At 46.4% G+C, this 23,132-nt stretch overlaps 1 protein-coding gene across 1 annotated transcript in view; it reads left to right on the plus strand.

Moving 5' to 3' along the window:
• Positions 1-12,740, plus strand: part of Plcg2 (phospholipase C gamma 2) — a 63,638-nt gene extending 50,898 nt beyond the window's left edge. Inside the window, exons 28-29 of the mRNA XM_055621424.1 lie at positions 11,644-11,828; positions 12,301-12,740. Coding sequence (XP_055477399.1) covers positions 11,644-11,828; positions 12,301-12,343 — 228 coding nt within the window. The 3' untranslated portion in view covers positions 12,344-12,740. The remainder of the gene's footprint in view (positions 1-11,643; positions 11,829-12,300) is intronic.
• Positions 12,741-23,132: the final 10,392 nt, after the last annotated feature.

Raw genomic sequence — 23,132 nt, forward strand, 5'->3', positions numbered from 1 at the left:
TCTGTGAGTTCATATGTGCATTGGTCCTGTTGTGTTTAGAAGGCCTTGCTTCCTTGGTGTCCTCCAGCCCAACTGGCTCTTACAGTCTTTTGAGCTCCTCTTTTGCAGGGTTCCTGGTCCCTGAAGGGAAGGATGTGTGAAGACATCCCATTTAGGATTGAGTGTTCCAAGGTCTCTTACCTTCTGCACATTGTCTGGCCACGGTTCTCTGTTATTTGTTCTCATCTACTGCAGGCGGAAGCTTCTTTGATGATGGCTGAGCAAGAGCTGATCTATGAATTTGTTGTTCTCTGTTTGTCGGGGGCCTAGATCTTGGCTGGGGTCCTGGAACTCGGTTTCTGGATGGAGAACGGGGGTTCTGTTTCTCTTGGGGGCGGCTAGAACACTTTAGGGCAAGGCCCATGTGCTAGGCCAGGGTGTGGAAAAGGTTTTCCAGGGAGTGTTACAATGTAGCTCTTTTAGCATGAGTTTGCTGGTGGCGATGGAAACTCAGATGTTCCAAAGCCTATAGCGATACCAAAGTATTACAGCTGTTGGTTAAGCTGCTGTGGTAAGCACGGTAGAGGTCCAGCGAAAACCCATGTCTGGTCGGCTTGCAGCCGAGACACAGGCCTGGTGAGGCCCTGGCCCAGCGGGCCAGAGGGCAGGCCTGGTGAGACAAGGCCTGGCAGGGGATAAATGATGAATCTTAGGCAGTCATGGTGAAAGGCTGATGGAATCACCTTGTGGCCAGTCAGCATGTTTACTTGAAATTAGGGATTTATAAACCTTGGGCAGCAGGAAGGATTTTGAGGGTGAATGTGTGATTTTCAGAGGTTAGAGGTTATGGTACAGTGCATCATTTTCCATGCAGTGGTACTGTCCTATCACAGGTAGGGAAATACAGTACTTAATTACCCTAGGGGTGAGGGAAAATCTCCCAAGTACAGCTGAAGGTCACTAGTTAAGAGTAAGGTCTCCTTAGTATTTCTAGGACTAGATAACTAGCTGAACTGGTTTCCTTAGCAGGAAAGAGTGTCACCTCTAATCTGCTCCTTACAAAAGCTAGAGTCACCCGGATCAAGGGGGTGGTGGTGGCGATATTTTAGGGCTGGCTTCGCTGAGAAAAAGGAGTCCACCATCAGAGACCAAGCACAAATAGATGTTAATCTGATGTCAGATGTCAACTTCAACCTAATCCAGTAAGCCCCACATGAATGTAGCAGAATGTCACGAGGAGGCATTTTATGGCTGTGTTACTTTAGAAGAATAGCAGTATTTGGCTTTCCCTAGGTCTCTGGCCTATCTGTGTCCAGTTCTTAGCCACCCAAGCAGTGTTGGGGATGAGTTTCATCTCACGGAGTGGGCCTTAACTCCAGTCAGATATCGCTTGGTTACCCCACAGGCTTTGCACCACTATCGCAATGGTATCCAGGCTGGTCATCATTGTAGACTGACGACTTTGTATACGGATTGGTGTTGACTCTTCTGCTTTGGTAAAAATTCAGAGTGCCTTCCAGTATCATGAACATTACGCCATAGGAATAAAGGCTCTAGGTAGACATCGGCTCCACTTCTGCATTCATGTTCAGTGAGTTGTGTAGGTGTTGTTTTCAGCAATAGGGCCTTATCATCACTTTGTGGAAGCAACTGATAGTCTTGGCAACAGCCTGGGTTGCTTGCAGGTTCCCATGGGGGTTCCTTTGGGCAGCGTCTGGATTAGATGTAGCCCATTCTTGGTACTGGAAGATTCATTTGGTGACGAGAGATACCCAGAGAGGTTCCCATCTTTCTCATTATTTGGCAATTTCATTTGGATTGACTTCACGAGTGTATATATTTTAGGAAGCTCTACTCTATTAGTTTACTATATGACCCCTTACATGGCCCTTAGTTTCACCTTTTCCTCCCCATATGCTGTCACCTCCTTCCCCCCATCTCCATTTGATCTTTCTGCCCTTGCCCCCCCCCCCATAACTATTCCATTTCCCCTTCCTAGGGAAACCCATATCCTCCTCCCCCCATTCTCTTACTCTATATGTAACCTCCATGGTTATACAGATTACAACTTGCTTATAGAAGACTTGGTAGCTAACACCCACATATAATACATAGCGTATTTGTCCTTCTGGGTCTAGACCTCACTCAGGATAATTTTTTTTTCTAGTTCCATCCATTTACCTGCCAATTTCACAATTCATTTTTTTAAATGGCTGGGCAATACTCTATTGTGTAAGTGTACTGTATTTTCTTTATCCATTCATGCATTGATGGACATTTAGGCTATTTTCAATTTCTGTCTGTTATGAAGCAGCAATGAACATGATTGAGTAGGTGCTGTTTTTGCAATGACTAGCATGTAGATAATTCATTTTTCTATGATCTTTCATTCTACCAAAAGTTCAGAAAGCTTTCCATGAGCCAGAGAATTTTACAGCCACCCACATTTTCCTTTGGGAAACCTAAGCAAATGGTGGTCACGGGCCTCGGTGTGCTGATGTATTATTGATCTTGCTACTGGACTCTCATTGTCTTTTCTGGTAGGGAACTGTTGGTCTGTGATGTTCTCTCGGCTGTAAGTATTAACGTCTTGGGAGTTTCTTGATTGTCAGTTCCTAACATGGCTGATGGCTTTCAAATGGGGCAGGGAGGCAGGACTGGGGGATGCCTTTAATAGCTATTGTGGTAATTCAGGTGGTGGAAATTGCTGAATTTATACCCAGGCATGGTGGCACACACCTCTAACCCCATTATTCGGGAAGCAGAGGCAGGCACATCTCTATGAGTTAGAGGTCAGTCTGGTCTATAGGGTTAGAGAGACTTTGTCTCAATGAATGAATGAATGAATGAATCCATCCATCCTGAACTTGACTCCTGGGTAAGAATACTTGGCCTCCTAGTATGGTAGTTGCTCAAGCATTTACAAAACTTCAGAGTGAAAGAAGACCTAAAAATAGGGAAAGCAAGGCAGGAGCAGAGAGTGATAGACAGCAGTTGGCCAGCGACCCCACTGGCTAAGGGCACCACCACTCGCTGATAGAAGAGTCTCAGAATGAGGAAATCCTGTCTGAAGGGGGGAGATAATGGGATAGTTTCCATCCTGAAAAGAATTTTAAGTGTTAAACTAAAAAATACTTTTCACTTGAACCTTAAACGAGGCCCCTCTCCAGCAAATTCCATCTTCTTTCTGTGGTAGAAAGGCCTGGGCAGGAGCATTTTTCTAAGTTCCTTCTTATACTGTGGCTGAGTGAGCAAAAGGCTCATGGGTCTCAAAGCTCTCCTCTTCAGATTGAATTATGTGCAAGCCAACTTACCATAAATCAGACTAAGATGCTTAATAAATCTATTAAGATAATTTTTTTTTTTTGGTATGATTGCTTACCAACTCCCACAGGACTGGGGAGAGGGATCAGCTGGTAAAGCAGCCACAGGCATGAGGACCTGAGTTGTGAAGCTTGATACACATATAAAAGCCAGGCATGGCAGTGCTAATCTCTAATATGAAGGCAGGGGGTGGAGAACAGAGGACTCCTGGGCCTTGCTGGCCAGAGAGACCCTGTCTCAAACATAAAGTGGAGTGTGACGGAGAAAGAAAGACAGCCAACACTGACCTCTGCACGCCCCCCTCCCCGCACACACTGAACTTTGGCTTTGTTCTGATTTGGCACCAGGATACTCTCTGTAGGGTGTTCAGTATCGTCTGTGCCTTTTGTCCACTAGGTGCCAGCAGCACCTACCTCATACAACAGTCCAGACTCTCTCCAGGATTGTCACCCGTCCCTCAGGTGACCATATCCTTCTTTGAGAACCACTGCTTGAAAATGAGATTCTAAGTACCTTTCTATATTAGATTCTGCCATTAAGTTGATTGGCCATAAACTCAGTACTCCTCCAAGTCAGACATTTAGATGGGACCTATTTACCCCTCAGGCTCTCAGGCTCTCAGGCTCATCTCCATGTGAGTTTCCTGTCACTTATGTCTGAATTATCCGCTTAGGCTCCTTTCCCAGATACGGGATGAGCGAGGCGGGATAATTTAACAGGGTGGCAGAGCTGCAAAGCTAAGCCTTGAAAACAAGGCAGTTAGGGGAGGGTTAGCCGAGTCAGACTCCGCGCCCCACAGCCCACTGTGGGCTGTGGGCTTCTTCCCTCCATAGCCCTGGGGGAGGAGAAGCTGTGCTGCACCTCTGTGTCCAGAAAGCCCATCTGCAGGCAGTTCATGGAAAAAACAAAAAACCAGGCAGCAAACACGGCTGGGGAAGGCCTTCGGACAGCACTTTGCAAAGCTGTTGTAAACACTGTGGAACGGTTATAAACAAATTAGGAATCACTGACAGCAGAAGAAATGAATATAACCTCGCTTGGCTAGCTTTGGATTCCTTGATGAGGGATGCCTGATGTGTTAGGGACCCCACATTTGAGTGCAGGGGAAAGAGGTTCTGAATGGAAAGTCCCCTCTTGCAGGGTCTGCTCTTTTAAGAGGAGGCTTCTGAGAATGTGCGAATTCCATCTCAGCAGCTGGCTCCTGAGCCTGTATTTAATTGTACATCTGTCACCTGGTTCTGAACCACCCCCAGTTGCCAGTTGGCATCTCCATCCATGTCGGTGTTGAAGGCCTCTCTCAGAGGCTGGGCAGGCCACACGGACAGTGGGCTGGGCTTCCTTCTGGATGTTTACGGGTCCAGCCTCGCTGGATTTGTCACTGTAACCTCTAGATGTGAGAGCCAGGAAAACTTCTTTGAACAAGGGATCAATCCATCGAGGGCCCTGATGAAATTTTCTTATGAAGAATTTGTTGAAATAAAGCTTAAGGCCTCAGAAATCTGTCAATAAATAACCCAGATCTCTTCTGAGGTGGCCATTTCCATGCCACAATTTCTTTACCGACCATCAGTCCCTTACCGTGTTTACCAAATACATGTTTTTAAGGAGTATTTCAGTGCTGCTTTATTACTTGCTGTATTTAATTTGGGGAGCAGGGTAAAAAAAACAAGGAAGGTTAAGAAAACAGCAACAACAACTCCACAAGCAGCCTGTTAGTCGCTTGTATCTCCTTTGCCTTGTCTTTCTTTTTTTCTGCATGTGATATTTGTGGTTGGATTCACACGTGTGCCCTTTCCCAGCTCTGCAGATAGCTTGAAGCAGCTCTTCTCTGGTGTGTGATTTTCAAAGCCCTCAATGCTTTGTCTCGTCAGCTATAGGTCGCTGAGTCACTTAGCCCCTGCCCTGCTGTTGGGTACTTTAGTTGTTGACAGGGTTTTCTAATTTGTTGACTTTGTAAATGGTAGAGGTCTTTGCATAACTTCTTTTTTGATTAGAAGTATTCCCTGTGGCTAGATAGTTGTCAGTGGAACAACAGCGCAAAGAATGAAAGGCAAGGCCTTTGCTTTAGGGAGGTGGTTCTCAATCTGTGGGTCGTGACCCCTCCGGGGGTCTAATGATGGGGGTTGCATATCAGATATTTGTGTTATGCTTCATGGCAGTAGCAAAATTACAGTTATGAAATGGCAATGAAGATAATTTGATGGTGGGGGGGTCACTACAGCATATTAAGGGACTGTAGCATTAGGAAGGTTGAGAACCATTGCTTTCAGGGTGGGGGGATATTTTCTGAAACTCAGGGGTGGGTTTTAGGTCCGTGTGTGAGAGCCAGTATTGACATTTATCGGAAAGGGGTCTCTGCCCAGATGACCTGCTTTTGGGAAATGCTGAACAGAATAGACTATGAAAGCTTAAACACACCCTGACCACCATCAGGAAGAAAGGGACATTTGAGAAAAATGGCTTAGGTTTAGGTTGGACTGTGCTTTGCTCTGGGCTAGGAGAAGCAAGGGACAAGAGGTCGTGAGGTCCCAAGGAAAGGCCAGCTTGTCATCTTTCCAGCTAAAGTATCAGCCCAGCAGAAGTATGCATTCTTTGGAGAAAAGCTAGATATATTGGTGGCTTTGAACATCATATAACAGCAGAGGAATAAAAAATGCTAAAAGCTGCCTACAAAGCAGGGAAAGGGTGTACATATAAATCCAGAGTTCCAGAGGACCAAGCACTGAGCTGGTCTGGGAGTTTTTGAGAATGGTTTTTCCTTAACTGGGGAGGGACATGAAGATGCAGATTAAGCTCCTCTTTGAGTCATACCAACTCGAGTTTGGCTGTGTCAGCTCCAGAGAGAGGTATAGCTGGGCTTGCCTCCCCAGATCCAATAATATGACCTAGAGAGCAATCAGACAAAGCCCCAAGCTGCAGTGAGAGAAAGTGGTACACACAGCAAGAGGAAGAAAGGCCGCTGTGCAGCTGGGGTGGACAGTGGGCAGTGGGGCTGAAAGATGACAGGCACCGTGAGAGCTACCCAGTGGAACCCTGGGGAAGGATTCTGGATCTGGAAACAAAAAAGGACTCTTATCACTTATATAATGAAAATCTCTGTGAGTTCGAGGCCAGCCTGCTCTACAGAGCAAGTTCCAGGACAGCCAGGGTAATACAAAGAAACCCTGTCTCAAAATAACAGAACAAAAGAAAGAAATTTTCAATTTAAAGAAAAATACCCATGCTTAAGGCAGAGTGCCAAACTACTTCAGAATCCAGAACAACACCATTAGTCATGGAAACTGTTGAGGAAAGACAGCCTGGGCCATTCATCAGGTGGAAAGTCTCTCTAGGTTCACTTGATTTAGTGGGATGAATAGAAAATGCCAAACAAAAGACACTAAACTCGGAGGATAAAGAACCAGGCACCCAAACACAACTAGAGTATGCATAAGGTGAAGTCGACTATTGGACTTGTCCTTGTTAGCACTGAACACTGGATGGCCCCGAACATGCCACCTGAAACCAGCAAGAGAAGTGAATGCAGTGGCCAGTTACCCACGCCGGGGAGACGGCTCCACTGGTAAAGTGCCCGAGTTTGGATCCCAGTATTCATGTAAAAGCCAGGCTACATGGAGCATATCCGTAACCCCAGTGCCCTCTGGGAAAAGCGAGAGGACAGGCAGATCCTTCAAGCTCATTGGCCAGATACACTGACTGGTTAAGTTCCAGGGTTGTGAGAAACCTCGTCAGAAAAAAATAAGATGGCCAGGCATGGTGGTACACACTTTTAATCTCAACACTAGACAGTCAGAGGCAGGTAGATGTGTGAGTTTGAGACCAGCTTTATCTACATATAGTGAGTTCCAAGCCAGTCAGGGCTACATAGTGAGACCTTGTCTTAAACATAAATGAAAAAGGTCAAGAGTGATGGAGGAAGACCCCCTGACATTGACCTTTGGCCTCTGGGCACACACACACCCACAAGTGCATTTCTGAGTTCACAAGAACTTTACCTAAAGCAAGCCCCTAGGTAGCCCCTAAATATAAATGAAATGTCTAGATAGTCAGGTGCAGAGGTGGAAAAATGAGGGAATTTTGTGGTATAGTTGTATCTTATGGGGGCAAGAACACTGCTTAAGATTTTGTGATGGTATCAACTAAGGATACATTAAACAAATACACCATAATGAAAAATTCTGTAATCTCAAACTTATAATAATCAGCACAAAACCCCAGGTGAAATGACCTACCTAAAGGTTTTACCCCTGACTACTGGGAACCAGGACAAAATAGTCCTACAGAGGGAAACTTCATTCTGATATTTTGCCATTTTAAATGGGATTGTTGAGAACACAGGACTATTGAAATACATGAGTCACATGAGGGCAGCAAGATGGAAATAATCACCAGGAACTTAAAACCATGAAATAAACACAGGAATGCGTCAGAACAGGAATTAGAGTGTAAAACAACCAGAACGTGGAAACAAACAAACAAACACTTCCATTGAACTGGGCACCTGGACTCTTATCAGGTGCAGGGTTTTCAAGAAGCCTAAGAACAAATTACAAAAAGCAGGAATTAGACCACTGGGAACGGATGCGAGAGTACTTGGAAAAGCAGTAATGTAAAATTAAAGTACTGAGGACAGCCAGGGACAATGGTGCATGCCTGTAGTCCCAGCTATTCAGTGGGCTGAGGCAGGGTTGCCCATGTCAGTTAAGGTTGAGCCCAGCCTGAACCACACGTTGAGACTTTAAGAAACACACAAAAAATAGAGCATCAAGAGGGATGATAGGCGGTGATCAAGAACATTTTCCAAAGGACTTGACAGTGGGAAGTTTGTAAAGTAGGAGCTGATTCAAGTTTAGGATGAAGACAATCCTCTGAGCCTGCTGAGGCTCTCAGTGGGTAAAGATGTTTGCTTCGAAGCCTGATGACCTGACTTCCATCCCCCAGACACACCGGGTGGAAGGAGAGAACTGAGTCTGCTAAATTGTTCTTTGACCTCCATGCTTGCACTGTGCCACATCGCCTGTGCCCAAGTAAATGTCTGTGAAAATGCAAGGGTAGGTTTTCATAGTCTGGGCGAGCCAGTGCACACAAAGATAAGCCCACGGTAACTTGACTTCAGAAACCAGGTTTGCATTTGCATTCAGAAAATGGATAAAAGCCTCTTTACTCTTTTGTCTTGGGAACTTTATGCACTTCACTGTGTCCTGGGTCAGAAATCAGGCTTTAAATACAATGACTTCCCTGAGTCATTATTTGCCCAGGTCACCATAAGGTTGGACAGATGTTGTGAATGCTTGGCATGTGCAAATGAGAACTCCCGGGGCTGGAGAGACGACTCAGCGGTGAAGAGCCCTGGCTGCTCTTGCAGAGGACCTGGCTTTGGTTCCCCAGCATTCACACAACTGCCTGAAACTCCAGCTCCACTTTTTTCCAAGACTTCCTCGGCCACCAGACACCACACAATGCACATACATGCAGGCAAAATACTCATATACATGCAATAAAAATAAACCCGGAGACAGAATAGCCTAAATAAGAAGCCAAAATTATTTGAAGATTACTAATAAAATACGTCACACCCATCCAGGCAAGCCTTACTTTCTCAGGCTTTGTACACGTTGAACATTTTGAAAACCGAAGGTTCGGAGGACCCTGCATGGAGCCCTTCATGCAGCCTTAGCTGTTCACAATAGCTTTGTTTGGCCCCTCTCCATCTGAATATATTGCAGTGTTTCCAGCATGTGGTAGGTTATCACAGACACTGTGGGGACCTGTGAGCATTGATGTGACTGTTGCTTGTGGGTGCTCTAGGTTGCATCCATCTGAGACACCGCGTTGATGCGTATGTTCTGACCGCTCTATGGACTAGTCAGATATCCTTCTCTGCTTCTGCTCTAGCCTCCTTGTCCCCTAGACGTAATTAAGAGCACCAGTTAATAAAATAGCCCAGTGAAAGGAAGAGTCACACACCTGTCACTTTAAATCAAAGCTGGGAATGGCTCAGCTTAGTGAGGAAGGTGGGTTGAGGGAGAAGGCAGGACAGCAGAAGCCAGGCCTCGCACATCAGTTAAGCTGTGAACATCAGGCAAAGGCTCTTGGGGGAAAAAAAAAAGCTGCTCATAAGCACAGATGATGAGATACTTATTTCAATATGGAGGAAGTGCCAGTGGTCTGGTTATAAGATCAAGAGAGCCACGGCATTCACTTAACCAAAAACCCTGACTCTCCGCAGTTCTGTGAAGGATGAGGAAGGCAAGAAAGCTGCAGGAAAAACAAAAAACAAAAAACAAAAAACAAACAAACAAACAAAAAAACCAAACAAACCAGAGAATGCAGAGGCTCATAGCCTTTAAGAAAGAAGGCGTCTCCAGAGCATCATCACAGTGAGGGGCTGAAGCAGAGGGTGCCATGGTTTATCTAGGACAGCAACCAGAGGCGCTGACCATGGCTGACGGAGGCTGTGCCGTACAGCCTCAGTGTAGATGAAATAATCTCCTCTTGGAAGCGACAGCGGATGTTGTAGCTATAGAGAGACGTCAATGCTAAGCTTCAAAAGATAGCCTGTCTTTGGTTAGGGGCTAATGTAGCTGGAGGCTATGTGTGAAGCGCTGGTTTACTGTTCTAAAAAAAAAAAAAAAATCCCACGGCCCCCAAGGATTATCTTAAATCCACTCTGCACTCCGAAGCCTGGGTGACAGCGCATCCGTTTATGACATGATTTACGGAAGCATTTAAGCCCCGCCGTGGAGACCTCAAAAGGAAAAGTCCCTTTCCAGGCATTGCTGTGCGTTGATGGTGTGCTGGTCACCCGAGGGCCTTAGTGGAGATGGATGACAAGATTAATGTTTTCCTGCCTGCAGATGCGGCGTGCTTTCTGCTGCCCACATACCGAGGAGTCATTCTGACTTTTGAGGCTTATTATTTAGGAAACGCGTTTTGCAAAGCAGTGGCCGCTGTAGTGATCCTTCCCGTGGAGAACTTTCTGGAAAAGATTTGCTTTTCTAGAAGCCGTTTAGAACATTGGTGATTCTTGGGAGGTCAGAAAGGCAGCCGGTAAGAAGTTGATTCCCATTCCTGCGGGTGGCATCTGTACGTGGGCTACAGTGGGAAGTGGAGCCAGAAGTCTGGACCTCAGCTAGCCACTGTTGTGAATAGTAATGCCAATATGTGTTCTTCGATGGTCTTAGGAGACCCCTTGTAGAAAGGTCGGTTGACCCCCGCCCCCCATGGGTCATGACTCACAGGTTGAGAAACTGCACTACCGCCAAATGGTAACACTGGGATGGAGTCAGGCAGCTGTGTGTGGATGAACCAAGAAAGGGCATCTCCGGAGAAGATGCTGTGCACATTGGCGAGACATCAGCAAACAAACAGAAATGTGGTCAGTGAAGCAGAGGTTAGGATCAGAGGCTAGGAGAGACGCCAGCTTTGATGGAGGTTCTACTGTGAATCGGAAGCACCTGCTCCTCATCCACCCCACGTTTGTAGAGACTCACAGAAGTGTAACAACTAAAGTTATGAATGCGTGCCCATGCCTGTGAGAGCCGGTGCCTGCGGGGGCTCAGAGGAGGCTGGTGGATTGCCTGGGGCTGGCTGTGAACTGCCTGGTGGGTGTTTGGAGCTGAACTCTGGTCCCTGCGAGATCAGCAGGGACTCTCAATAACTGGGCCTTCTCACCAGCTCCCACCTTGGTGTCTGAGACAGGTTCGCTGGGCATGGAGCTTACTAATCGGGGTAGGCTGGCTGGCTAGTGAGCCCCAGGGATCCACCTGTCTCTGCCTCCCCACAGCCGATGCTAACTTTGTAGCACACTGCTCAGGGATTTTACGTGGGTTCTGAGGAACGTCTTCATGCTTACAACCCAAGCTCCTTATGATTGAGCATCTCCCAGCCCTGCTTTGCCTTTTAAGGGCCTCGGATAATATTAAATGGTCTGCTCTCACTGCCTCTGTCCTCACCTATGGCCACCGTTTTTTCACTGTGAAATACACCTGAATAGACAGCCATGAACATAGGTAAAAACCAGACGTTGGTCTGCCCTAGCGACGGAGTGGATTCAGCCCAGAAAGGCACGCAGTGCCCTTGTGTTTTGGGGTTCCATAGTAAATCGACATTTGGAAGGCCAAGGGCTGAAGCAGCTGCTAACTTCTGCCGTAGGAAATGACAGGGAAGCAGAGGATGGAGTCAACAGGAAGCTCTAACCTTCAGTTAAATTGGGACCTGGACCTCAGGAGCAGCCCCAGTTGCAAAACATCCGCCCTACCAGTTCCTGCGGGCACACATGTGTCTCCCACACTGGCTTGGAAGATGTCACTCACAGGGCTGTTCTGTTCCCTCCCCCAGGAGAGTGAAGAGGAACTCTACTCCTCCTGTCGTCAGCTGCGGAGGCGTCAAGAGGAGCTCAACAACCAGCTCTTCCTGTACGACACGCACCAGAACCTGCGAGGAGCCAACCGCGATGCCCTGGTCAAGGAGTTCAACGTTAACGAGAACCAGCTGCAGTTGTACCAGGAGAAGTGCAACCGGAGGTAGGTGTGCTCACGCCCCCTGATGCCTTCCCCCCCCCCCCCCCCCCCCCCCCCCCCCCCCCCGCCCCGGGCGCCGCCCCCGCCGGCGGCGCTCCCCCCCCCATCTCTCCCCCCCCCCCCCCCCCCCCCGTGTAGAACTGTTTTCTCCACGAAGTCTCCCCAGGCCAGGCTCCTGGTTGTGCCTCGGACATGGAGTGTGTGGGAGAGGCAGCTAGTGGTGTCTCATGTTCCTAGAGCAAGCATCAGATGAGGTAGCCTTCAAAGAACACTGGGTGAGCTCCGCAGCCCAGGTGTGTTCTCACTGGATCCTAAGAAGAGCCGCCATCACCCTGTTTGCCAAGGAGGAAGTGGAGCTTCCCGGAGTCTCGGGGTGTGCCGGGAGCCCAGAGCCTCCTCTACTCAGCCACAAGTTGACCTGCTGGGTAGGATGGAAGGTATCCACTGATGGGTTCGCCGATCTGTTTGATTTCAGGTTGAGAGAGAAGAGAGTCAGCAACAGCAGGTTCTACTCCTAGAAGCCGTGTGTGAATGTGTGTGTGTGTGTGTGTCAGGGTGGTTGTGTGTATGTGCATGCGCATATCTATGTCAGGGTGGTGTGTGTGTACGTGTGTGAGCATGTGTGCTTGTGTAGACTGGAGTGCATCTGGGTACGGGAGAGCCTTGGAATCAGCCCCCAGAAAGAGACTCATCTGTGACAGCCACTGTCCTCTCGCGGAGCCACTCACCGTAGAGACGACATTTCTGAAGACGCCCCAATGGGCAGGCGGAGTTGGGACATTTCCTGCTACTTTCCCACCTTGGACAACTTTCTTAACTTATACTCCCGATAGAGGACCCTCAAACTGTGAGCCTCACGTCTGTCCTCCCCTGTTCTCAGCCTCACTGAATAAAGACAACAGTTTCAAGCCTTTATGCATTCTGTACCTGATCTGTACAGCAGAAGGGATTCTGTGGTGAGCAAGATTCTGCTGATGACCCAGGTAATTGACCTCCACAGAAGATGAGCTGAGACATGGGGAACTGATTCATTAGGCTCAGGAAAGGATTTTAGCTAAGAGGCAAATGATTCTAAGGCCACTGTATTCCACAGGACCCCAGAGGTCACGGGCTCAGTGCAAAGTGTGTTAACCGCCACTGGCATGGTGGTTGGTTAGACAGATCTGCATGGACTCTGCAGAAACAGGAGATGGAGTCTGCCCCTCGGGACATTTCTGTCTCATGTCTAGTGGCATTGGGGTGTTGGGGTACCAGCTTCTTGCATGTCCTTGTTGTGCCTGCCCCCACTCATCAAACCCATGGGTCCTCCTAAGTCCTGGGGCCCTAGCCAACAGCACCATTGCTGGTTAAAGAGGAAGCTCAAAAGGTAGGTTTATATGAAAATTTCTTTGGGTCAAGGTTTGATGGTTACTCATGTTAGAGTCTTGCAGGAAACCTGTGGCCACTCCAGAGGGACATCATTCAATACTTGCAGGTGTCAAATAGGCAAGTGTTTGTGTGTGTGTGTGTGTGTGTGTGTGTGTGTGTGTGTGTGTGTGTGTTACAGTGCTAGGGATTGAACTCAGGCCCTTGTACTACCACTGAGCAAGATGTCCAGCTTTATAAAGCTGTTGAAGGAGAAGACAGGCAGACAGTAACCTCACAGCTTCTCAGCGAGTGGAGAATTGAGATGGGAAAACAGTTGTAGTTGTGCCCAGCTGGGATCTGGGAGTGGGTGGAGGGGGTAGCAACCGGTGACTTGCTTATGGCAGAGTCAATCCTGGGGTCAGAAACCCTCTGGGGCCTCCCCTCCCCTGGGTGATATCCAAAATGCTGGGCTTACCGTGTATGTGTTGCTGGAGAAAAGACTAAAAGCTAGCTCTCTCTGACCAAAGGACACTGTTCATTTTCCAAAAATGTCCTGAGCACAGCTCCTTCATAGATTAAGCTCCAAATTCTTCTGACCCTGGAAGAAAGCAGTTGTTCCTGGGTTCAGGGGCCACATCCAACCACAAGCCCTTAAAACCAGTGCCGAGCTAATGCCAGCCTGAGGAGGAGTGTTATCTTACGACTTCTCTGATCCCAACTTTGTGTTTCATTTGATAACTGACGAGGAAAAGAGCCCTCATGGGAGCCAAGTAGAAAGTAACATTGATGAAAGATTGGGTGAAGGCTGCAGGAAAGGATGTGTCAGACTTGGTAGCAGTTTCCCACTGCCTGGGGCCGTGTAATGGCTAGAACTGAATTTTCCCATGTGGCAGCATCCTGGCCCCTTTTCTGTTGTATTGTCACCTCTGCACAGCAGAGCTTGGACCATCCCTCTGTTCACCTCCCCGCCCTTACTCTATTTTAAAGACAAATTGCTAAGGCTGGAGTTTTCATTTGCTTAAAATGGGTATCTTTGCTACTGTATGAAAGAAAGTGAGAAAGGCAAGTAGAAGGCAGCAAGCGGCAGCTCTTTGATAGTGAGGTGTGAAGGCCACAGAGAGCCAAACCCTGCAGGGCGGGGGCAGGCAGGAGCAGCTGTATCCATGAGCTGGGAAGAATGTCCTCCTCCTGATCCATCTCTGGAGGCCAGTTGGTGAGGTTCTTTTGTCCCGAGCTTGATTAGGTCATGCACTGAACTGATTTGGTTTTTGGGGTCGGTGGTCAGGGTCCAAGTTGGTCTGTCCTGATGCCACGTGTCCGAATTGTCTAGACAGTAGACCACGGGTATCTTGAATAATAGCAGCAGCTCTGGTGACGCCAAGCATGGATAGTGTCATGTTATACTGGCTTGCTCTCCATCCTGCGTGTATTGTATGGGATATTGGCTTTGCCATGAGAAATACAAAGTTGGGGTGGCAAGGTCACAGGGCATGAGAAACTTCAGTAGACAAGGTTAGACAATCTGTGTGCTGAGACGCTTGGGTATACAGTAGTCAAACAGGGCGCAGAGGCTTGTATTTCCCAAGGTGACCCCAGGATTCTCCAACCTACCTTAGTGCATGGGTCCAATGTGCTGTAAAGAAATGTTTAAGGGCGGTTTTTGAAAAATTTTTCCTTTAAAAAGATTTATTTCATTTTTAGTTGTGTGCATGTGTGTGTGTGTGTGTGTGTGTGTGTGTGTGTGTGTGTTAGCATGTACACATGAGCGCAGTACCCACACAGGCCAGAAGAGGGTGTTGGATTCCTTAGAGCTGGAGTTAGAGGTGGTTGTGAGCCACACACTGTGTAAAAGAAGCCAAACCCAGGTTCTCAGTAAGACGAGCTTGTGGTCCTGACTCTCCAGCCCCAACCCCACTCCTGCTGCTTCTCTTAACAAAGCCACTCATGAAAATCGAGTCATTTATGTGCTTCCTGACCAGGTTACAACCTGATTTCACGACATGACCCATGGCCAGGGGTCTGAAAGCCACTGAGTTCATGAACATTCCAGAATTTTTCAGGCATCACCCTGCAGATTGTTCCCTTCCTTTCCTGAGACTCCACTGTGTAAGCAGCCGGTGTGTTCTCACCTTGGGATTAGATCAGACAACAGAGCACAAGGCCTTTCGCACACAAACCACGAAATGTGGTTCCTGGTCCTTTGCTTTTGTGAATGGACTGAGTACTCGTAGGTTTTTGGCTTGTAACATAATTTCATGAATGAGTCACACAGGTGTTTTAACGAGTGCCTATGAAGGAGAGCTCGGCTCTGCTGCTGTCCTGAAGTGTCTCAGCTCAGTCTCCTGACCCATGTGAGCAGGGTTCACTCCCTACAAGAAACCTAAAAGGGAGAACGGGATGGAGGCTGCCACTGTCTCATACTTCCACTGATTCTTTTTACTACGTTTAATGATTTATGTGTTATGACTTGTATCTTATATTTTTATTGATCAAGCTCAATTAAAAAATTTTAAAGCTTAAGTAGAGCCTCATGATTAGTGGATAATATGCAAATTTTGTTTAATAGAGGCAATTAAGTGGCAGGAAAACCCAAAGTAACTTGGATTACAGATTTGAGGGGGAAATGGGATGAAAATAAAAATTCCAGGAGCAAAAGGGAAAATAGGAAAACTTCCTATTCAAAGCTGCCTCGTTTGTGTTGGTTTGGAAGGGAGGTATTTTCTGTCAATCAGAGCCTCCTGATATCTGAAAAGGAATGTTGCTTTTATTTGAAGATGCAAAAAAAAAGTACCAATTTTGCAGCTGTATAAGAGGAAAATTGTAGATGTAGAGGATTGTCTGAATTGATTGATATCCATTGTGGGAGGTACCACTCCCTAATTAGTGGGATCCTGAATAGTAAAAGTGTGTTTATTTCTCTGCTCTTGACTAAGGAAGTAGTGCTGTAAGTTCCTGCCTTGACTTCCCCACAATAATAGACTATAACCTGGAAGTGTGAGCCAAATAAACCCTCTCTTCCTTGTGTTGCTTTTTGTCAGGGTGTTTTTTCACAGCAGGAGTCGAAACTGGTTCTGGCCTGTTTTGTGTCTACTGCACATTTACTTTGGTATCATTCCTGGACTTGAATTCTGACCCCCTGCCTTACACTTAACAGAAATGGGTGGGCGGGGCAATGTGGACAACAAAGGTGGCCATTTGATCCTCCACAAAGAACTAAAGCAACAGGTTTCCAGCTATAAAGGGGAGTGGCTGTGGGGAAAACCAGTAATCAACAGGAGAAAGATAAAAGCCTTGTAAAACCCAGAGACCTGGGCAGCAGGATATCAAGGCAGAGGCCACCACCTGCTGCTGTTTCCACAGCTGGGTGTGTTTCCCTCCTGTGTGAGGCAGGATGATAGAGTTCCAGCAAAATATCAGTGCGGATACTGGACAGCTCAGGCCCGGCAAGTTCTCATAGTCATTGCAGACCTACAGTCTAAAAGGCTTAGACATCTGCATAGTAACTTGTGTTGGATGACCTTCCTTCACATTGAGAAAGTGTGTCCCTGGATTTTCTTTTCTTTTCTTTTTCTTTTCCTTTCTTTCTTTCTTTCTTTTTTTTTTTTTTTTTTTTTTTTTTGAGATAGGGTTTCTTTGTGTAGCCTTGGCTGTACTGGACTCACTTTGTAGATCAGGCTGGCCTTGAACTCACAGCGATACGCCTGCCTCTGCCTCCCAGAGTGCTAGGATTGCAGGCATGCTCTGCTGCATTCGCCTATGTGTCCCTGTATTTTTAGTTGTTAATTCTGTGCTGGCAGAGAGCTAAGTGCTGGCAGGATTTTGGTACTGTAATTTCTATGACCCATTACTGGTTTCCTATTTGTAAATGCTTGCTTGTTCTTCTCCACTTGCCAAATGGTAACCCATAAGAGATAGATCAGGCATTGTCTTGCTGTTGATTGGTTCAGACTAGAATGTGTGTTTTTGTGTAATTAATAAAGAACTAACAGCCCAGAGCTGGAGCACGAAGTATGGGGGCAGGACTTCCGGGCAGGCAAATGATGCAGGCAGGGACACAAGAGACCAGAGAGACTCAAAGAAGATGTGGAAGGGAGGCTGATGGAGACTGAAGCAGACAGGAGAACCATGCAGGGAGATGAGAAGGCGGAGAAGTCACAGTTAAGTTAGTTAAGACAGCTAGCTGAGAGACTGTCCCAGCAAAAGGCTAACAGCTTTAAACGATATAGAAGTTTCTATGTCTTAATTAAACTGCAAGTGTGGTCCTCAAAAAACCCACAATTGGCTTGACTTTGGAATAAAAGACTCTGCTTGTCTTCCTAAAAACCTACAGGGTCTTAAGGCCAGGAGCCATCTTAAGTAAGGAATTGCTGTGTGAATTTTAACTTAAGGGAATCCTGCTGCACTGGCTTGGTGGGTGGCTGCCTCAGGAGACAGAAGTTACTCAGTCAAGAGACACTGACACAGACACCCTACATGCTTCAGCATGGGGAACATGGAGGATGCCATCCCCAAGAACTGGGGGTCATAGGCCTAGCATCTATGATTGGAGTGTGACCACAATCAAGAAGACTGGAGCTTGAAGACATCTTCAAACTGCTTGATCCAGACAGTAATGAAGAAAAAGAGAGAGAATTCCCAAGGTTTTAAGAACACCATTAAAAGATAAAATGTTGGCATGATTGGCATATTCAAAGGGAAACGTGTTATCTTTAAGAGCAAAGGAAACTTTTCTACCAAATGTAGGCTATCATGAATGAAGTCATGACTTAATTTAAGGACCCACTCAGTGAAATAATAGCAGAAAAGCTGCTAACTCTTGGGAAAGGTATGAGCAACTACAGGTGGAAAGCAGAATCCCAACAGAGGCTACTGTAACACACGATCAGCTGACAGATTGTGGGCAAACGTTCAGGGCAGGATTTTAGACCCCACAGGAGTAATGTGGCAAATCAGATTTAAGGACACTCCCATTAGACTGCCAGTAGATTTCTCAGCAGGTATAGGTAAGAAGACAGGGCGTGGTGTTTTTACCTTCTGGAAAAACAAACAAAAAACCAAACAAACAAACACCAAACAAATGAAAAGCAATTGCCAATCCAGGTTAATATAGCCAGGAAGTCTATTCTAAGAACAGAAGGAAGTCGATCCTAAAGATAGAGAGATGCTAAGGGACTTGAAGACCTTTGGGCCAACATTCAGAAACATGTTTTTCAGAACTGATGGACAAATGAAGGTAAGCATGAACTGAGGAGATTCAAGACTACAGACATACATTAAAAACTATGCTTAAGGGACTCCTCCATGTGGATATGGAAGAAATAGAAAGACCATGAAGAGATTAGATAAAGACATTAATCTAACAGGAGAAGATACACAGGTAAAAACAGGAAATAATGAACCATTATCAATATACTTAACCATTAAGCCCCCCCCCCCAAAAAAAGCAAACACACACACAACACAAAATCAGAGAAAATATCAAACTAGGTAATTAAAAAAAAAATCACAGGAATAGGTCTCCATAATGCCCACCAATAACTTGAGTGCAAATGGTCCCAGTTGCTCATTTAAAAGATACAGACTGGCTGAATGGGTTAAGACACAACACTATTCTGTTGTCAAGAAACTCTGCTTGCTAGTAAGGACAAAAAAAAAAAAAATTCAAAATCAAGCTTTAGTAGCTGTGCTCACACCTAACAGAACAGTCTTTCAAACCAAAACTGTGAGACATGAAAAGGTGGTCACTGTGTCAGGGCCAAGAGATCAAACCAACAGGATATTATTACAAGACTATAGATAACTCAATGTTAAAAAAAGATTTTATTTTGAAGTGTGTGTGTGTGTGTGTGTGTGTATGTGTGTGTGTGTGTGTGTGTGTGTGTGTGTGTGTGTGTGTAATGCCCCCAGAGGCCAGAAGGAGGCATTGGACCCCATGATCTGGAGTCACAGGTGGTTGTGAGTTGCCCAGTGTGGTTGCTGTAAACTGAACTCCAATCCTCTGTAAGAGGATTATGTGCTCTTAACAGCTGAACCATCACAGCCCACCCCCCACCCCCCGAGCGCCACACACGCACCTGTAAGACTGGTGGGAGCCTTACTTTAGGGAGCCCTACGTTACCGGAGAACACCCCAGAGTGAGGCAAGGAGACCAGGATTGATGCAAACAGCAAGAGGTTTACTGAAACCAACATGTTGGGGTCTCCTGCACCGTAAGGAGAGGTGACCCCGAGAGCTTACTCCAAGGGGGTTTCATACCATTTTTATAGGCAGATTCCAGAAACAGCAACTAGGCACATGGTAACTGGTTGATTGTGTCGACCTTTAAACTGATTGGTCTACTTTAGGCATCAAGACCGGTTGGTCCTGGTTGGGCCATCTGGAGGATATCTGATCATGAGCAACGCCTGGAATGTCCTGTGGAGGGGAACTTGGGCCATCTGGGTTGGTTGCCAGGCAACGGTATCTCTCAAGTGTAAGCCTGGTTACTTTTCAGCAGCAGGGTGGGTCTGTCTCAACTTGCCTGCTTCTTTGTCTAAAAGCACTAAGAGAACTTGGTCTAATATGGGGCCTAAAACTCAAACTGGAGTCAGTAAGGTTAGCTTGACTCCTTCACACCTACCTCACCAATAAGCATAAAGACAGATGTAAGTGCCAGTAAATGATTCTTGGACATTTCAACACCTTACCCTTACTAATGGATTCACTGTCTAAACCCTGCCAAAAGAGCAACAGAGAAATACCAGACTTTAATTATACTACAGATCAAATGCATGTAACAGGCGACAGGAGAGCATTCTATCCTGCAGCTTCAGGGTGCACATTCCTTTAAGTAGCACATGGGACTTTCTCCAAAATAGAGCACAATGCAAAACACTCACCATCTTGGAGACCTTGGAGGCCTGCTGGGAACAGGACTTTGAAGAGGCATGACCTCCATCCTCACCAGGACTGGCCCTAGACAGGACTGTTGTTTCATAAGTTGTGGAATAACAAGAGCTATAAGCGCAATGTGAAGACTAGTGAATTGCTCAGAGCTGTCACATTGATGCTACAAATTCAGGGACAGCCATTGTAAGGGAGAACTACCTAGAGACAGGCACTCAAATGACACGTTCAGCTTGAGAAAATGAAGAACAAAATATTTACCATTAAAAAACAAAAACAAAAAAAAAATTGCTTTGGGGCTTAGGTGTGTTTGCTTTACTAAAGCACCAGCCTCCATATAAATTCACTGAAAATGTCTGAACAAACATGGAAATGTTCTCCAGGTTGCTGGCTGCACACTACAGTATCAGTGAGCTATTTTGCTGTGACCTCAAGGTTAGTACTGGGAGTTTTATCAGGGTAACACTGCGTGACACAGTTTGTATCAGTATTTATTCCTCTGCGGAACTGCTGCTTGTGGGAAGAATTTCCCCAAATGGTTATGTCTGATATATGGCTGCTGTTCGCTGTTTGTTGTAGATACTGTCAGGAACTGGGCGCCTGGGTTTCACCTTGTGTCTTTTCCCGTATTTATCTGTGTTTGATGAACTCTGGCCTAGTGCATCCTACCGCACGTCGGGGTACCCACTCTTCTACCACCCAATTTGTCTAGTTGCTGGCTACAGCAGAGAACCACTGACAGACAGACACAACATTTTCTACACACAGCAATGGCTGAATATTGCCATCTAGAATTTAGGGCCTCTTAGTACACTTTACCATAGATGTACAAAATATGTTTTCTCCCCTCAAGGCTGATTTATAATTATTAAATTTTAGATTTTAATTTTTATATGTGTAGGAGTGTTTTGTGTCCATGTGTGTATGAACACCACATGTGTGTAGTGCCTGTGGAGGCCAGAAGAGGGTGACAAGTCCCCCAGAGCTGGAGTTACAGACTGCTGTGAGCTGCCATGTTGGTGTTGGGACCCAAACCTCGGCTCTCTGGAAGAGCTGACAGTATTCTTAACCACTGAGCTATCTTTCCAGGCCCTGAAGCTATTATTGATTAAACAAAACAAAACAAAACAAAACAAAACAAAACAAAACAAAACCAAACCCAAACATTCACTCCACACATGGGCTGGCAATGTAACTCAAAGCAGGTTGAAAGCCTGGTACCTCTGCCTTCATTTCCTATCCCACCATTGCTTGGGGACAGTTACCTGAGCAACTCTGTGTGCCGACAGGCTAATCACTTGGGGTGGTGGTGATGTCTTAATGAGAACTAGTAGGAGCTAACTCATCTTATCCCTCTTTAAGGCCCAAAGTACCAACACAACAGCATGGAACGCAGTTCCTGTCAGGTCTGGATCATCCTGCTCCAGACATCAGAGGCACCTAAGGTCTTTGTTGGTGCTCCTCCTCGGATGGAAAGACATCCTGGGACTTGAAAGCCCAGGAACCTCACAGCTCTGAGGTTGGACAGTGTGCCAATGGAAGGGCCTCCTGAGACATGAGAGCCCAGAAACAACACAGCTTTGATGTGGTGTCTCAGTGGAAGGGCATCCAGCTGGACATACTACAGAAAATCATAACCAATCAAAATGCAGAATTGTGGAGCTCAGCCACAATGGATACACATCTTTAAAACACTCCCACAACTAAGGTTCAGGGAGCATTGGGGTGGGGGTTACAGAAAGACACTAAGAGGGAATTTGCTGTGAGATTGTGTCTCCTATTAATATTAGAAGCTACATCTGTAAAGTCTAACCAGCATGACCACCCAAACATGAGCTAAACAAGGACGGCACCAATGGACAAGCCAATGTGGACAGGAAAAGGCCCACGAGGCCTTCACTCTGCAATAAAGAGCTTTAGACAAACTGCAGAAAACAGAGAGTGAGAGAGGTGGTCTTCCCCAGGAAAGAGCACACCAGTTGGTTGTTCAGTGCCAAATGGTCAGCCCTTAAACCATACAAGTAGCATAATGCCGACTAAGCAGGCCATATTTAGGAATATATGTAAGAAGGAACCAAACTGAAGCCATTTTAAATAAAACTTCCATTTCAAATAGGGGTCAAATAAGGTTTAAGTTCCCAAGACTTCCTTGGATAATGGACATCCTGCTTGGCACAGAGAGGCATGTCCATGGGTAACGGACATCCTGTTTGGTAAATTGAGACATGAATGCTAGACAGCTTGCCCTGCCACAGTTGAATAATCCAACCAATGGGAACAGGATAAGTGTACCACAATGACATGTTTCTAGGGAAGTCCTATCCCTAAATCCTGACTGGTGGAAAAATATAACTAACTTTGCACAGATGTTAATGATTTTCAAACTTAAAAGCTCTGTAACACTCTGGCTCAGGGTTGCCCTTCAGCTCCCGAGTGTCGGGGGCCTTCTGGCACCTTGCTGGCCCCTGAATGTTGGCATCTGGCTTGATGGCCTACTGCCCGGATACAATAGTGCATTCCTGGCTGTCCTGGGGCTTTCGATAAGATCATCTTCCCGCAATTCCTTAAACCCCCTCTCCCTTGGGGCTTCCTAAGTAACACTTCTGAGGAACTTTCCAAACAACCATTATTAGCACATCTTGGTGGGCCATCCTGTGATTTCTAGTCACTTAGTAACCCTGCCAAAGGCAATTACATTCCTTCTGCCCTGCCTATATAGTTGTATGGAAAATTAGAATACATTGAGATCTTGATTGGAGAAACTGTCTTGGTCTTCATTTCTTGAGCCCTTGTTCCCTTTTTCATTCCCACTCCCCCATTCAAGATCTCTGGTGACAGACCTGCGGGATGGGTCACCCGAGTTTGTTCTGAGGCACTGATCAATCAGTAGCAGCCTGAGTACGAGAGATTTTTGTCATCTGCATTGACCTTGTGTCTGAGTTTGCGTTGGATATAAATGGAGCCCGTTTCAATACATATGTACATAAATGCAATAAGAGAAATAACAATAAGAGAAAGGCCATGAATTTGAAGGAAAGTGGGGAGGGGTGTGTAAGAGAGTTTGGAGGAAGGAAA

Source organism: Psammomys obesus, unplaced genomic scaffold (assembly GCF_907164565.1).
Source record: "Psammomys obesus unplaced genomic scaffold, mPsaObe1.curated_primary_1811, whole genome shotgun sequence".
Taxonomy (NCBI): Eukaryota; Metazoa; Chordata; class Mammalia; order Rodentia; family Muridae; genus Psammomys; species Psammomys obesus.